This window comes from Pongo abelii, chromosome 16, assembly GCF_028885655.2.
Source record: "Pongo abelii isolate AG06213 chromosome 16, NHGRI_mPonAbe1-v2.0_pri, whole genome shotgun sequence".
NCBI classification, from domain to species: domain Eukaryota; kingdom Metazoa; phylum Chordata; class Mammalia; order Primates; family Hominidae; genus Pongo; species Pongo abelii.
The window spans coordinates 33,698,859-33,716,746 of NC_072001.2; the positions used below are offsets into that span (position 1 = coordinate 33,698,859).

Below are 17,888 nucleotides of genomic sequence, written 5' to 3' on the forward strand. Positions count from 1 at the left end.
CGTCTTGGGCTTTTCAGCCAGGGAATGAGAAATGCAGTGTAGGATTTCTCTACGGTACAATATGTTACCATGTTAGGAAGTCGATTACCTAGAAAGTAGATGTATCCTCTTGATGCTGCAAAAGCACGCTTGTTTTTATAAGCCCTGTGTTCTAATGACTAACATTGAACATAAAACAAGAATGCTTAAATATATGTTAGGAATAGGTTATCTTTTTTCATAGTCAGTGTTTTCAGTAAGGAGAAGTCTTTTTAGCAGGGCAGTAGTCTTTCATTTTTCTCAGGAAAGCATGGTCTCTGGTGTTTTATTCAAAAGCCTGCTGCCTGTGTTGCCTAAATTAAGTCTAAATAAGCATTGTCTAAGCCCTGTGGCAAATTCCTGAGGCTATTCCCTGAGGTCCCAAGGACTCCCACTGTCCTCCAGTTCAGCCTGCCCACTGGTGAGGTCTGTGCTCTTGCAATGCCCCTCTGAGGTCCACACTGACCAGCACACCACGGTCACACGGAAAACCCAGCCCCAGCCTTCACCCGGAACAGCAGCATCTTCTTTCCCCACTTGCAAGAGCACTGGACAGAAATGGCATTCATGGAGTTTTGTTAAAACAGACTAAAAAGCATAGGCTTTTGATCCTATGGCAAGTTAGTTTTAAATCCAAAGCTAATTTCCAGAAGGTTCATGTATTTTTCCCATTAAAATGAATACAGAGTCACAGAGACAGACGACATTTCGCAATGGGTGGTTTAGATTCACCTTCAATTTCACTCAGAGACCAACAGGATTAAGTTCTTTATATTTTGCGGAAAGGTAAAAAGAGAAGTTAAACCACACAGGACATTAGAAAGAAGAGGGAGGGAGCACATGGGCCCAGCTTGGGTGGTGGGGGACGGCCCATTGCTTCCCACACTGGTTCAGGTCCTTGATTGCAGGAGCAGTGGAGGCTTGTGTCTTTCTGCCTCGTGCAAGCCATGCTGAGGCCACTCATCTTGCCACAAACTACCTTTTTTGTATCTGGGAAAGAAGGAACTGCCCCATTTTTCGGAATCTGATGGAGAGGGACATCAGGCATTAGAGAATCGAGGTGCTATGTGCACCTGCAATCGGTGGGACAGACAATCTCAAGGCTGCTCTCAACAGTGGGCACCTGTTGTCCAGGGGCACCCATGCTCCTCCCGGGCCCATCAATCAGCACCCACATGAGACACTTCGATGGCCTTGGAAACACGGTGATTCCTAGGACAACATGATGCGGTTCTGCAGTTCTAAACATGAAATATTTGGAGTTTGAGGGAAAAAAGTATTTTTGAACTAAAAATATTAATAGATTGTGTTGAAGATCATATAATGAGAAATATATGCTCCTAATTCTAACATTTCCCGTGACACCCCAGGAATGCACACATATCTCTCTCACACACACACACAGTCACACACACACACACACACACACACACATTCACACACTGATTCTTTAAATGTGAACTCAGTGATTCTACTTTTGGATGTATAAATAAAATGTTTTACAGGACTTACCATGATCAAAGTTATGTCTCAGAAAAACACAGAAAGATTAGAAAACAAAACAAAACATAGTACAAGAATGTACAGAATTTCCCTGCCACTGACAAAGGGGAGATGTATTAACTATATATTCTTTTTTCATTTATTTTCCTTTTATTTTTAATTTTTACAGAGATGGGGTCTTGCCATGTTGCCCTGTCTGGTCTCGAACACTTGGGCTCAGCGAGGATTACATGAATGAGCCACTGTACCTGGCCCTGCGTTTTCTTATTTTCTTTGTTTTTGTTGCTCTGGCACCTGGGACCTCCCTGACTGGGGAGAGGCTGCCCCTCCCAGGTGAGCCGATGTTAAGAGATGGCAAAGGCCTTGCCCAGCAGCACACCTCTCCTATGCGGAGCAGCCAATCCAGAATCTACACTCCTGACCACCCTCTCCAGCTGGCTCTTACTCTCCAGGAGGCAACGTTCCTTTGCCCTAAGCACTTCAGGCCAGGTACCAGGCAGCCGGAGACGGGCCCTTTGCCTCTCAGCTGGCTGCAGTTATGTACACTAGCTGGGGTAGATCCCCCTGCCCTGCCTTCCCATAGAAACCACCACAAAGGCTTTGGCCCATGCTTCCCTCACTCCTACCTCCAGATGACCCGCGCCTCCCTGTGGGGCCCTGCATGCTGTGCTGGGCCTCCTGTTTCCGAGGAACTGTGAGTTAAAAAAAAAAAAAAACAACTTCCACCTTCATGACAGTCATTTCTGTGTCTGCGTGTCTTATGACACCTGATTAAAACGGATCCTGGGTATATTTTAAAACAGGTGGACAAAACTTTTCCTAAAGGGTGAGATAGAAATATTTTAGGCTTTGTGGGCCATGCAGTCTCAACTACTCACCTCTGTCTTTGCAGCACTAAAGTCGTCGAAGACAGTACATACATGAGTGAGCGTGGGGGTGTTCCAATAAAACTTTACTTAAAAAACAGCCCAGATTGGGCTCACAGGCCATTTTCTGGGCCCTGATTTAGAATATGAAATGTTCCATTTTCCGTTTTGGCACACTATGGTTTCAGGAAGAACTCAACTAAAGGAGACATAAATTCAATTCAGAAACTCTGTAATTCAATAGGAATCGATATGATTGCTCGCAAGGCTCAATTAATAGGATTATACTGGGATAGAGTCCTATTTTTTTTTCTTAAATGATATCTAAGAAAAGTCAGATCACAGTATGTAACAGCTACACTTACTAGGCCCTGATTCTGCCAACCTCTCTGGTAGCAGAGAGAAGGGTCCTTCTAGCCCCTGTACCAGAAGGATAAGATAATGGGTTGGTTTGTTTGCTGCCAGCTTGAAAGAGCAGGACTGCCATGTGGCCATCTGTCTGGATTGCTGGTGCCTGAAAGATACCAGCAGCCTTAACCGTGTGGTGTAGTCAAGGAAGGCCCTGAGCACAAGACCAGCCAATGACTGGAAGGGGTGGTTCCTGTGGAGTCAGGTCTAATGGCAGAAATGAAACCGAATTTAAGAATAATCAACAAGAGGGGCAAGACAGTGCATAGCCTCAGTGTCCTGTCCTTACACCCACCTGGAAATCCTCAGGGGCAGGAGGTGGGAATGGGTGAGGCCGACAGAGAGGGCCTGGGGTAGGGCGTCTGGTCCTGCCTCTCCTCTCCCCAGCATGGCTCCAGCATGGCCTGCCTTCCCTATCATCCCCTAGCCCCAGCCCTGTGCCAGCTGGAGAATGTCAGGTGGTGCTGGAGCACAGCTGGGTGGGGCACCAGTCACCATAAGCACCGCTTCCCTCCTTTCCCTAACACACTGGGGAGCTTGGCGGTTACACCAGAGCAGGGCAGTCCCTACAGGAAACAAGGACTTTCTAGAAGAGAGGAGCTGGGAGCAGCCCTCAGTAGACAATCCAGCTATGCGGAGGGGAACAGGCAGGGAACTTCTAGAGCCCAAATGACAACATCTAAGGCTCTCCAGCTTGAGTACCCTTCCCCCACTCTCATCTGGAGGAGCACCCACCAGAGCCTGTGCTCCAGCACAAGTGAAGGTGGATGATAACTGCGCGCCCCAGGAGCTTCAGGGAAACTGTTAAAGAAAGGCAACAAAGTACTGGCCAGGAGGACTAGATTAAAAAATGAGCCTAGTAAATACGTGCAAAGAGATAAAGAGAATATCAGAATGCAAAAATAATAATAATAATAAAGACAAAGAATTAACTTGGGATTAAAAAAAAGTTAATGGGACTAATAATGCATTCATGTGCAGAATAAATAGGGATGTGAAAACATCAGGTCAAGTGAATCTCTTAGAAGACATGAGAACAAGCTGCAAGAACACGACGGAGGAAGGGTTGGAAAGTGTTCAAAGAAAATAATTTCAATCTAGAGTTTTTAATCTACTAAATGAAAATTTAAGTATACTATGTAAATCTTTTTAGGCACTCAAGGTCTTAGGAGATTCACCATGCAAAAAACTGTTTTTGGAAGTAGTCTTTGAGGAAGTTTTTTTGTTGTTGTTTTTGTTTTTTTTTTTAGCAAAAGAGAAATGAATACACGTGAATAAATAAAGGAGTTAATTGTTATCTACATAAGCAAAGGCAACAAAAAGTATCTAAATAAGATTGAGAGCAAGTAGAGGCAGGACAGAACAACATAAAATCATATTAGGACATGTATTTTGCAGGGGAAAATATAGTTGTTAAGTTTTTAAAAATAATAGGAAGAAAACCAAAATAATGATTTTAATAGAATAGCAGTAATTGCAATGTGAGTAAAAGTAGAATGTGTAACTTGCAAACCAGTAGAAAAATTTAATTAGAGAAGATAGGACAGAAGAATGGACTGAATTAACTACTCAAAAGACAGAGATTCTTGGATTGGATAATAAAATAAAACCTAATAATAAATTGTCTACAAGAATCACATTTAACATGAAAGGATATGGAAAAGTTGAAATTATATCAGCAGAAAAAATGATATTTCTGGCAAATATGAACCAATAGAAAGCCAGGGTAGCTGTTTAATATCAACAAAAGCAGATTTCAAGATAAAAACCATTATATCAAATGGCTTGACAAAGAGACAGCCTATATATTGGTCAAAAAACACACAAGAGCAAGATAATCTAAAAAATTATGAATATACGTATACCTAACAAGATAGCATCAAAACAAATGCAGCAGAAAGGATGAAACTCAGAGAAGACACAGATAATATGTATTAAAATTTCTAACTCAATTATTGTTTTTCTAAACAACAGAATGAACAGTCGAGAATAATCCAAGATATAGATTCAATATAGCTTGAATGATAGGCTGAGCTAATAGAAACAAAGACAGCATTCATTCTCAGCAGTTCAGGAGAGTCTACCTAATGCAATAAAATAAAAAACTGAATTAATTGTATAAATATGAGGAAGAACATACAATTATTTCAGATGATACTACTGTATACTTAGATATCCAAGTGATTCTCTTAGAACAAACTATTAGAACTAATAAGAGAATTTATGTAGCTCACTGGATAAAAGACAAATAAGTAAAAAATGAGTTTCTTTTTTCCATGCTTAAAATCTGAACAGAATCTGAATATGTGGAGAGGCATACATAATGTTCTTGGATAGAACAATATTATAAATGCAAATTATTTTTAAAATTAAATAAAAATCCATTCCAATTCCACTCAGAATTATAATTTTAAGGTTTAGATGGCAAAATAAATATTCAAAAACAGCACACACACAAGAAAAGGAAAAGCATAGCAGTAGAAGGCGAGGGTGATACCCTGTGAAACCACCGAGTCAAGTGTAACAGGGTGGCAGCCAGAGGGCTGGGCAGAACAAAGTACGGAAATAGGTCCAGGTGTGTTGAGAATTTAATATAAGGCAAAGCTGGCATTTTAGTTCAGTGGGAAAATGTACTTGAACAACTCTCTCAATCCAGGAGAAAGCAAAACCAGATGCTATTTACAAAAATTTCAAATTGATGAAAAGACTCAAAGAACAAAATTTAAATTAAATATAAGAATATATTTCAGGGCGGGCACGGTGGCTCATGCCTGTAATCCCAGCACTTTGGGAGGCCGAGGTAGGTGGATCACAAGGTCAGGAGATCGAGACCATCCTGGCTAACATGGTGAAACCCTGTCTCTACTAAAAATACAAAAAATTAGCCAGGTGTGGTGGCGGGCACCTGTGTCCCAGCTACTTGGGAGGCTGAGGCAGAAGAATGGCGTGAACCCATGAGGTGGAGCTTGCAGTGAGCCGAGATTGCGCCACTGCACTCTAGCCTGGACGACAGAGCGAGACTCCATCTCAAAAGAAAAAAAAAGAATATATTTCAGTAATTCTGTAGTCCAAGAAATCTTCTAAAGTGAGAGAGAAAGCTCATCAGCCATGAGAGCAAGATAATGTAAACATTGTGTATGGGAAAATATTCTGAAAAGAAAGTCATAAGGCAAGTGACACAGTGGGAAAAACACATATACATATAGAGGAAATATATGTTTTAGTCTTTATTACAAAGAGAGCAACAAATTGATAAGAAAAGGCAAACCAATCAATAGAAAAATGGACAAAGTATGCGAACAGCCACGTTACAAAGGGGAAATGCAATGGCCTAAGAAGCAAATGACAAGACGAGACAAGACACCATTTTCCACTCTTCAGAGTGGAAAAACAACATAAACACATTTGATGTAGTTTGGATCTTCGTCTCCAAATCTCAAGTTGAAATGTGATCCCCAATCTTGGAGTGGGGGCCTGGTGGGAGGTGTTTGGATTAGAAGCAGATCCCTCATGAATGTCTTGGACTATCCCCTTGGTGATAAGTGAGCTCTTGCTCAGTTCACATGCAATCTGGTCATTTAAAAGTGTGTGGCACCTCCCACCCACCACTCTCTCTCTCTTGCTCCAGCTTTGGCCATGTAAAGTGCCTGTTGCCTCTTTCGGATTTTAAGGTTCCTGAGGCCTGCCATGATTTTAAGCTTCTTGAGGCCTCCCCAGAAGCTGAGCAGATGCCGGCACCATGCTTCCTATAAAGCCTGCAGAACCATTAGCCAAGTAAACCTCTTTTCTTTATAAATTACCCAGCCTCAGATATTTCTTTACAGCAATGCAAGAAAGGGCTAACACAGAAAATCAGTACCAAGGGGGTACCTGAAAATGTGAACGCAACTTTGGAACTGGGTAATGGGCAGAGGTTGGAAGTCTGGAGGATTCAGAAGAAGACAGCAAGTGAGGGAAAGTTTGGAACTTCTTAGGGACTGGTTAAATGGTTATGACCAAAATACAGATAATGAAATGGACAACAGAGTCAAGGCTGAGGAGGTCTCAGATGGATATGAAGAAATTACTGGGGACTGGAGCAAATGGTCACATGTTTTGCCTCAGCAAAGAGCTCAGCTGCATTCTGTTCATACCCTAGGGATCTGTGGAAGTTTGAACTTTATGATTTAGGGTATGTGGTAGAAGAAATTTATAAGGAGCAAAGTATTCAAGAGGTGGCATGGCTGCTTCTAACAGTCTGCATTCAGATGCTGGAGCAAAGATATGAGTTGGAACTTATATTTAAGGGAAGCAGAATGTAAAAGGGAAGCAGAATGTAAAAGTTTGAAAAATTTGCAGCCTAGCCATGTGGCAAAGAAAGAAAAAGCTTTTTCAGAAGAATTCAAGCAGGCTGAGGAGCAACTACTTGCTAGAGATATCTGCATAACGAAAAGGGAGCTAAGTGAGTGCTAATACCTAAGACAGTGGAGAAAAGGCCTTGAAGGCATTTCAGAGACCTTCACAGCAGCCCCTCCCATCAAAGGCCTAGAGGCCTAGTTGGAAAGAATGGTTTCATGGGCCAGGCCCAGGGCCCCGCTACCTTGTGTAGCCTTGGGACACTGCTCCCTACATCCTGGCTGCTCCAGCTCCAGCCTTGACTCAAAAGGTCCCAGTACAGTTCAGGCTGCTGCTTCAGAGGGTGCAAGCCATAAGCCTTGGTGACTTTCACATGGTGTTAAACCTGTAGACATGTAGAATGCAAGAGTGAATGAGGTTTGGCAACCTCTGCCTAGATTTCAGAGGATGTATAGAAAGGCCTGGGTGTTCAGGCAGAAGCCTGCAGCAGGGGCATAGCCCTCACAGACAACTTCTACTAGGGCAGTGCCAAGGGGAAATGTGAAGTTGGAGGCCCCACACAGAGTCCTCATGGGGGCACTGCCTAGTAAAGCCGTGAGAAGGGGGCCACCACCTTCCAGACTCCAGAATGGTAGATCTACCAGTGGCTTGCACCCTGCACCTGGAAAAGCTGCAAGCAGAGAGCAGCCATGGGGGGCTGACCTCTGGAAAGCCACAGGGGCAGAGCTGCCCAAGGTCTTGGGAGTCCACCTCTTGCACTGGTGTGCCCTGGATGTGAGACATGGAGTCAAAGGAGATTATTTTGGAACTTTAAGATTTAATGATTGTCCTGCTGGGTTTTGAACTTGTGTGGGGATGGAAGCCCCTTTCTTTTGGCCAATGTCTCCCTTTTGGAATGGGAATGTTTACCCAATTGTATCTTGGGAGTGAATAACTTGTTTTTGATTTTATAGGCTCACAGGTGGAAGGGACTTGCCTTGACTCAGATGAGAGTTTGGACTTTTGAGTTAATGCTGGAACAAATCAAGACTTTGGGGGACTGCTGGGAAGGCATGATTGTAATTTGCAATGAGAAGGACATGAGATTTGGGAGGGCCCAGGAGTGGACTGATATAGTTTGGATATTTGTCACCACCCAAATCTCATATTAAAATGTAATCCACCATCTTGGAGGTGAGGCCTAGTGGGAGGTGTTTGGATCATGGGGGCAGATCCCTCATGAATGGCTTGGGCCAACCCCTTGGTGATAAGTGAGCTCTCATTCTGAGTTCACATGAGATCTGATCATTTAAAGGTATGCAGCACCTCTGCCTTCCAACTCACTCTCTCTTGCTCCTACCCTGGCCATGTGAAGTGCCTGTTCCCCCTTTGCCTTCTGCATGATTGAAAACTTCCTGAGACCTCCTCAGAAGCTGAGCAGATGCCAGCACCATACTTCCTGTAAAGCCTGCAGAACCATGAGCCAAGAAATCCTCTTTTTAAGATAAATTACCCAACCTTAGGTATTTCTTTACAGCAGTGAAAGAATGGCCTAACACACCATACATTGTAATATCCAGTGCTGGCAAGATTGAAGGGAAACACCCAGTTTCACACATGGTGAGTAGAAATATATTAGGAAAGAAGCCCTAAAATTATTAAGCTAGAAACACACATGTGTTGGCACAGCAAATCCATTCTGGGAATGCGAACCTATAGAAACAAAAGCACCAGTATGTAAGATCAGAGGTATTAAGATGTTTCTTTCAGCATTGCTTTCAGTGGCAATTAACAAATAATAACAACGACAAAAACCCAAGCAAAAACAGAATCACCATGAATACAGCAGTGATCTAAAAATTAACACATTATAGAATAAAATGTAGCTATTAAGAGATTAAGTTCATCATCTCCTGCTCAGTGAAACAAGCACTTTGCAGTGTGCTGTGCATTTGACTCTGATGTGTTTGATTTTGAACAATACAGCAAGAGGAGCAGGAGACCACCAGAATGTTATCAGCTGTCATTACACTGGTGAGATCTGGGAGGTGTGGAGGAGAATGCTCTTAAGTTTTCCTCATATATCTCTGTATTGTTTCCTTTGTTATAATAAGCATATCTTACTTTCACAACGAAGAAAAAGGATAGAGAAGATGGAGCGCATGGGACAAGAAATGTGACGCTGAACAGACTTGGAGACTATGTTACTTTGGAAATAAGTGAAAGAACTAGAGATGTTTGGTCTGAAAAAACCAGGACACCATGAGGAATGCTGGCTTTTACTCACTTATTGGGCTTTTGGGGTCCTAGGAAATGAGACTCATTTTTCTGCTTTTCTGAGGTAGAGTTTGGAATCACGGACAGAAACAACAAAGGACATTTCAGCATAGTGTGAGAAAGAAGGCACTGAAAGGCCAATTTGTCTGCATCTGGGAGGTGATGACCCCACCATTCTTTGTACCACCCAACCCGCCTGCAAGCTGTGGTGCACCGGCCTGGGCAGCTGTGCCCAGGCTCAGTCCCTCAGCGGTACCTTGGGCAATGTCGTCCTGCCTCTGCAGGCAGGGCCGCTCCACCTTGTGCCCGGGCTGTGGCTCTCGCTCTGGCTGCTTGGGACCCCTCCCTTCGTTGAACACATGCGGCAGATTGGCTGTGTGCACCTGGCGGAGCTGCTCATAGTCGCTCAGAGCGGCTGTCAGGTCCCAGTTTTTGCCTGTGGACAAGAAATGACAAGAGGTGACAATATGAATGCATGAATAATGGTCTCATCATAGAGAAGAACCGTGACAAGAAGGGTCTCCCATTAGGACATAAACTAATGAATTTTTACCAGTAGTTCTCATTTTTCAAAGGGTAAAAATGGCCCTCTGCATGACTCTAAAAGTAGAATTTCACACCCATAATTGACGTCAATCTAAAATATGTGACTATACACAGTCTCAGAGCCTTTACGTTCAAACACACACACACACACACACACTGCTAAACACTACATCCCTGATTATCACATCCCCCTTTGAAAATCAAGTTGTAGAGCTTACTCTCTGAGGGGAACAAAGCATCAATTAAAGAAAAATGAATTGAAATAATTCTCAAAGTTTCTTTGGGCTTTTGCTCAGAGTTTTACTTTTTATTTTAAGCTTAATATGAGAGAAGCAGAAGCTTGGGAAGGATTCTCTTATTAGTAAGCTTTGGTGGGAGACAGGCTTCTGAACTCAGGCCCTGCACTGGGTGCGATGCCAGACTGGGCAGGTGTGCCCAGTGTGGGTACGCACTCAGCAGGGCTCCCACCCCGACACGGGGTGCTGTGCTGGACTGGCACTTCGCAGCACTAGGCACAGCTACACTGGGGAGTTGGAGGCAGCGTGGGCACTCTGATTCCCGACTCTGAGAGTCAGTGGGCTTGTAACGGCAGGAAGGAGTGTCACACACTGCACCCGATTCAGTTAGGCATCATCTTATAGCACGACTGGGCAACTACAGTTAACAATAACTTATTGTATATTTCAAAATAACTAGAAACGTAGATTTGGAATGTTCCCAACACAAAGAAATGATGCATGTTTGAGTTGATGGATATCCCAATTAGCCAGATTTGATCATTATACATTGTATGCTGGTATCAAAATATCACATCTGCCCCATCAATATGTACAACTATTATGTATCCATACAATTAAAAATTAAAAAATTTTAAAAAGAAATCAAAGAATTAAAAACTTAGCCTTAATTTTAAGGAGCAAATAAAAATAAGCTCCCTTCTCATCTTTTCCATTTTAAGTTACTGGGAACCCCAAAAGATGTCACATCAAGTAAGGATGAGAAGGAAAGGCGCAGAGGCCCATGGTGAAACCTGAGGCTGGAAGACTGGGGCAGCCACAGGCTACATGTCCCTGATGAAGGAATGCAACCCAGAAGAACAGTCAAGAACACAGGTTCTAGGGCCTGGTTTTGAGCCCTGGTTCCACCTTCTAACTAATTCTCTGATGATGAATATATCATTTCATCATCCAAGGCCTCGCATTCCTTCCTGTACAATTAGGATAACACAATCCATCTAATGAGAATTCTTACGAGGGTTACATGAGAAAAGGAGATAGTGTTTGTAAAGTTCTTCCTTTATGGAAAGCACTTAATACATGGTAGTTACCATTATTCTCATTAATTATAGGTTTGTGTTTTATGTTTAACTTCTAGCACTCAGAGTTAAAAGCCAGCTAGTAAGTGATGGAGCTGAGATTCAAATACACGGACTTACCTATACTCTGTGAGGTTCTCATTCCACTGTTACTAATGCCATCTCCCAAACACACTGAGGCCATAAAGTCCCTGGGAGGGCACTAGAAGCCTAATTCTAACATGGATATTTTCACACTTCCTCTTCTCCTGCACCCTGGGATACTCTATGGTCCTTTCACTGGTTCCTTTGCCTCTTCCTGCCCTTAAAACACATGGATTCCCCTAATTTTTCTTCTTGCTCTTCTTTTCTCTTAATTTATACCCTCCTTTGAAGATTAAGTCCATCTCTATGAGAATAAGCTTAATTCTAGTTACAACTTACATCCTAAGTTTTAAAGCCAAATATTTGACTATGGGAGATATTAGCTGACTATCCAATTTCTATTCTCCTTATCGAATTCTATATGCTCAGAATTCTAATTTATTTTGGATAGCAATACATACAACTGAAAATATTCATTTTCTCCTGCAGATCTTCAAAATATATTCCTGGTGTCTTATCTTTCTGTATTTGCTTACTCTGTTTCTTCTTCCAGGAATAGTTCCTCCAAGCAGCAAGACAGTATAGCAGTACGGAAGAAGACCTTAACCAAAAGAATTCAAAGACTGAGGAAGTTGCCTGTGAAGTTTTTCTTCCAGGATGCCTCAATTTCTGATTATCACCAAAAAGCAAGTTATTGGATTACTAGCAGACACAGATTTCATGGTAAGAACTACAACCTCTAGTATAGTTTACTGCTGAAAATGTTTACGCCTTAAACTTCTAAATCATTTGATTTTTTTCATTGTCTTAAGAGGCAGTGGATTTCAAGTTAAACTTAACATATGTATTTTGGCACTCAGAGAGGGATGAGCTGCTTTAATTTAGTACAAAAGTATCACAGCTCTGAGTGCTAGAAGTTAAACATAAAACACAAACCTATAATTAATGAGAATAATGGTAACTACCATGTATTCAGATATACATGAACTCACAGGAGGAGGTGAAACAGAAACTGACTAAACTCAGGGGAAAAAGGAGTCAAACTGTTTTAGGGATGAAGTTAAATTATAAGGGAGAAAAGAGAAAACAGACTACAGATAGCATAGCAAGAATGATAAAAATGAAAAGTAAAGTAGACAAAACAGAAATAAAGAAACACAGGGTTAAAGAAAAATGTTAGATACAGAGTATAGGTAAAAAAATCCAACATACTCATAATTGGAGCCCCAAATAAAAAATCTAAAATAATGGAAAGGAAAAAAAAAAGAATTTAAAGACTTTAATTAAAAAAGCAAGCTTTTTGAAATATTTGATTTTACATATTTAAAAGGCACACTGTATATAAGGAAACTGTTCTAGTATAGTCAATACCAACATATTTTAAAATTATCCTCTTTTAAAGACAAAGAGAATTTTTTAAATATGTAAGCAAAAAAGATAGAAAATCAGGTTGGCAACATACTTCTTGGCAGCAACATTCAATGCCAAAAGACAATAGGGCCACATCTACAAGATACTGAAGGAAAGAAAGCAATATGAGCTAAGAAGTTTTTATGCCCATCCAGTCTACTCTTTTCTGTATAAAGGCTGTAGACAAACCATTTTAAACACGAATAGTTCAGAAAACATTTCTCAAATGGACACTTTTTGAGAAAACTAACAGAGGATGAACTCCAGCCAATCAAGAGATGAATAAGAGTTTGGCAAAGGAGCAGTCAGGCAGCAGTAAGTTTATTTAACTGCACATCTAAGGAAAAGCAAAGGTAGAGATACAAGTGAGGAAGAAGAATATCAATATTCTGTCAAAATGAAAATGACACAATCAACAAAAATGGTAGAATTTAGAAAGCAGAATAAATTTGCAATGCCTCAGCTGTTATACATGAGACTGCAAAGATAATGTTTGCAGTTGACAGGTCAGGCCAGGTGCAGTGTTTCACACCTGTAATCTCAGTACTTTGGGAGGCCAAAGGAGGCAGATCACTTGAGGTTAGGAGTTTGAGACTAGCCTGGCCAACACGGCGAAACCCTGTCTCTAACAAAAATACAAAAATTACCTGGGCATGGTGGGACACGCCTGTAGTCCCAGCTGCTCAGAAGGCTGAGGTACAAGAATTGCTTGAACGTGGGAGGTGGAGGTTGCAGTGAGCTGAGATTGCACCACTGCATGCCAGCCTGGGCGACAGAGCGAGACTCCGTCTCAGAAATAACAACAACAAAAAAAACAAAACAACACTACAGTTGACAGGTCAAATATGTATATGTAAGCATATTTAATAGTAGAAGGGCAAACAATAAGAACAGACAAAAGATATACTATTGGTTAAATTAGATGGTAGAAGAGAGAGGGGAGAATGAAGGAAGAAGATAGAAGCTTGTTTTATTGAGGCATACAGGGAATAAACTGATATTGTCTAAAGAAAAAGGGACATAGGATATTACATAAAGGCAAACTTATGTAACCACTAGTTACAAACATAATTATATAGTTATACTAGTGGTTAAAAAAGTAACCATTAACATAATTTTTTAAAATATCAGAAAAAATATTCTAAAATAAAAAGGTAAGATAACATAGTGAAAGACATTTAAAATATTTACACAGAAAAATAGAAACTATGACAGAACTAAAACCAACCGTATCTGTGAGAGCAATAAATTTAAGTAGGCTTAACGCAACTATTTAAAGAAAAGGATTTTTACATTATCTCTAAAAAGAAAGATGAATCATTTGCTGTATATAAGAGACACACCTAGAGCAAAGTGATTTAGAAAGGTCACAACTAAGACAGATAATAGTTTATCAGGTATACAAGACAAAGACAAAACAACAGTAACAACAAAACTGAGATTATGATCTTGTATCAAACGAGGTAGAATTCAGGCCAAAAAGCATTAAGTAAGATGAGGAAAACCACTTTATAAGGCAAAAGTGTTCAACTGGCAATGAAGTGTATTAATCATATTTTTTATTCTTTGTATTTTATGACGCTTTGACATCTTGGGGCCTTTGTGACCTGGGAGAGGCTGCATCTCCTTGGGCTAGCAAATTTCTAGAGATGACAAACTACTTTTCTGCAAGCCTGCCTTTCATATATAAATCCATTAATCCAAAGCCCAGACCCCTCAACCACAGCCTTTCCTACACTGCAGGCCAATATTCCCCTCCTCCAATCAGCCCAGGGCCAGGTACCAGATAACTCAGGACAGCCCCTTCACCTTGGGCCTGCTGGAATTATTCAGACTAGCCAACCCTCAACCAGCTTAGCCTGCTTGCTGTGCCCTGCCCAATCCTTCCCATGGAAACTGCAATAAAGGCTCTTGCTCTGGTTTTCCTCCTGCTCCCTCTGCCTCCTGACTGTGAAACAGAAACTGATTAAACTCAGGGGGAAAAAGGAGTCAAATTGTTTTAGAAATGAAGTTAAATTATAAGGGAGAAAGGAGAAAACAGACTACAGATAGCATAGTAAGAATGATAAAAATGAAAAATAAGTCAAGTAGCCAACCTAAAACAGAAATACAGACACAGGGCTTCCCCATGTAGCCCTGTGTGGTATGTTGTGCACCCTGCTTCCGGGGAATTGAGTAACAAACTTCTTCCTTTATAACAATCATTTCCATATCTGCATACCTGATTAAAACAAATCCAAAGTACATATGAAAACAGAAGATATAACAGGTATGAATATCTGCATAGGAAATTAAAAGGCGGAAACTTTATAAAGCGGAAACTACCATGAAACACACCACACTGACACCACAATTACCTAGAGCGTACCCTAAACAGCAGGAGTGACTATAACATGGTAACAAACAGCCTCCAAATCCTAGAGGTCGTAACAACACAGGTTTACTTTTTGCTTGTTCCACACATCCACCATAGGTTGACTGAGCTCTGTGACATAGCTTGTCATTCCAGGATTCAGGCTTATAGAGCAGCCACTATATGCCTATGACTGTGGAAGAAGGATAAAAAGCCAGGAGCATCTCCCATCAACAATCAAATACTCTGGCCCAGAGGTGATATCTCACTTCTGTTACAATCCATGGCAAGAACTAGCCACAGGCTCCCATCCAAACACGGGGCCCAGGAACTACATCCTCCCATGTGCCCACAAGCAGGAGTCAGAGAGCTGGACATAGTCCGTGAAGAGCATCAGTGCTGAATACACTGGATGTAAAATGAACACACATAAATAAATAGCCTTAATCTGTGAAGAAAAAGATGTTAGAAGACATAAGGGAAGAATATTCCATGCACAACTGCAACTAAAATGATAAAGTACTGAGGGATATATTTAAAAGAAATGTACACAATGTGAAAAGAAAATAAATCTCAAGACCCCAAAATCACTAAGCCAAAGGGTGTCAGGCAAACCTGCCTCCCATTTTATTCCTAAATAAGATAGCTAAAAAGATAAAAAACACTACATACCTCCCTCACAATTTGCTCCCAAGGAAATTCCTTATGGGCCTCAAGATCTTCCTTTAGGGCCTCAGAGCCCTAAAACAGTTCTGTGGCATTTTACCCTGGCAATGTAAATTGATAGCTTATCTCCACAGGTGTGGGACAAAGGACAGACAGAACTCTAAGTCATCTCTCTGCTCACCTGAGACAAATGCATATCTGGTTGCTCCCTCTGCCCTATTGTTTATGTAAAAATTCAGATTTACTGAGTCAGACTAAGGCATAAGTGATTATTCCTCTACCTGCCTCTCACATGTAAATTGTGTATTCAGTGAAAGGCTGATCAAAGACCCAAAAGAATGCAAACTTTTGTCTCTTATCTACCTATGACCTGGAAGCCCCCACTTCAAGTTGTCCCACCTTCCCAGACCAAACAAATGTACGTCTTACACATATTGATTGATGTCTCATGTCTCCCTAAAGTGTATAAAACCCCACTGTGCCCTGACCACCTTGGCACATGCGCTCAGGATCTCCTGAGGGCTATGTCATGGACCATTGGTCACTAATATTTGGCTCAGAATAAATATCTTCAAATGTCCTATAGAGCTTGAATCTTTTTGTCAACAACAACATAAATGTGGAAAACTTATAATATTCCTGAAGGGCATAAAAGTTAAACTGTGCATACCGTAAACTGAAAATAAAATCCTAATCCCCACCAACTAACCAAATGAACCCTCTCTGGGCCGAGAGGACCTCAGAGATACCTGAAAAACTGAATTCCTGGACACGGCTGGAAGGGAGGTCAGACACACCTTGTAATACCACGTTTCTTTTGGAGTTTAGACACAACAGACCAGCATTAACATTAAAATAGAGATCATAAAATAGAGATCACCAAACAGACTGTGTGGTGCAGGGACCAGCCCCACAGGGTCGGTGGGTCTCTCCCTGTGTGCGGCGATGAGAGAGTGTAGAAATAAAGACACAAGACAAAGAGATGAAAGAAACGGCAGCTGGGCCCGGGGGGACCACTACCACCAATGCGTGGAGACCAATAGTGGCCGCGAATGTCTGGCTGTGCTGTTATTTATTGGATACAAGGCAAAAAGGGCAGGGTAGAGAGTGTGAGTCATCTCCAATGATAGGTAAGGTCATGTGGGTCACGTGTCCACTGGACAGGGGGCCCTTCCCTGCCTGGCAGCTGAGGCAGAGAGGGAGAGGAGACAGAGAGAAAGACAGCTTACGCCATTATTTCTGCATATCAGGGACTATTAGTACTTTCACTAATTTTCTACTGCTATCTAGAAGGCAGAGCCAGGTGTACAGGATGGAACATGAAGGCGGACTAGGAGTGTGACCGCTGAAGCACAGCATCACAGGGAGACGGTTAGGCCTCTGGATAACTGCAGGCGAGCTTGACTAATGTCAGGCCCTCCACAAGAGGTAGAGGAGCAGAGTCTTCTCTAAACTCCCCCGGGGAAAGGGAGACACCCTTTCCCGGTCTGCTAATTAGTGGGTGTTTTCCCTTGACACTTACGCTACCGCTAGACCACAGTCCGCCTGGTAACGGGCATCTTCCCAGACGCTGGCATCACCGCTAGACCAAGGAGCCCTCTGGTGGCCCTGTCCAGGCATAACAGAAGGCTCGCACTCTTGTCTTCTGGTCACACCTCACTATGTCCCCTCAGCTCCTATCTCTGTATGGCCTGGTTTTTCCTTGGCTATGATTATAGAGTGAGGATTATTATAATATTGGAATAAAAAGTAATTGCTACAAACTAATGATTAATGATATTCATATATAATCACATCTAAGATCTATATCTGGTATAACTATTCTTGTTTTATATTTTATTATACTTGAACATCTCGCGTCCTCTGTCTCTTGCCTCGGCGCCTGGGTGGCTTGCTGCCCACAGTGTGACAATGAGATACCAAATTCCAACCTGACTCTGGTAAGCATCACACGACAGACAGCAGACTCTAAAGGAAATCAAATATATTTTACTCCAAAATATATTTCTTTGACATATTTTAAAATGGCTCTGCAAAGCTATCTTTGTGGGGGAAATTTGCATCTGTAGAGACTCTCCATTAACACAGCTAGCACTTTCCTGGATCCAGGAAAGATTAACTAAGAGTC

General features: G+C 41.8%; 1 protein-coding gene across 2 annotated transcripts in view; it reads right to left on the reverse strand.

Moving 5' to 3' along the window:
- The window catches only part of OTUD7A (OTU deubiquitinase 7A), a 400,216-nt gene that overhangs the window by 77,744 nt on the left and 304,584 nt on the right, over positions 1 to 17,888 (reverse strand). For both annotated transcript variants that reach the window (XM_054532489.2, XM_054532488.2), the window contains one exon: positions 9,643 to 9,822. In XM_054532489.2, the coding sequence (XP_054388464.1) occupies positions 9,643 to 9,822 (180 nt within the window). The remainder of the gene's footprint in view (positions 1 to 9,642; positions 9,823 to 17,888) is intronic.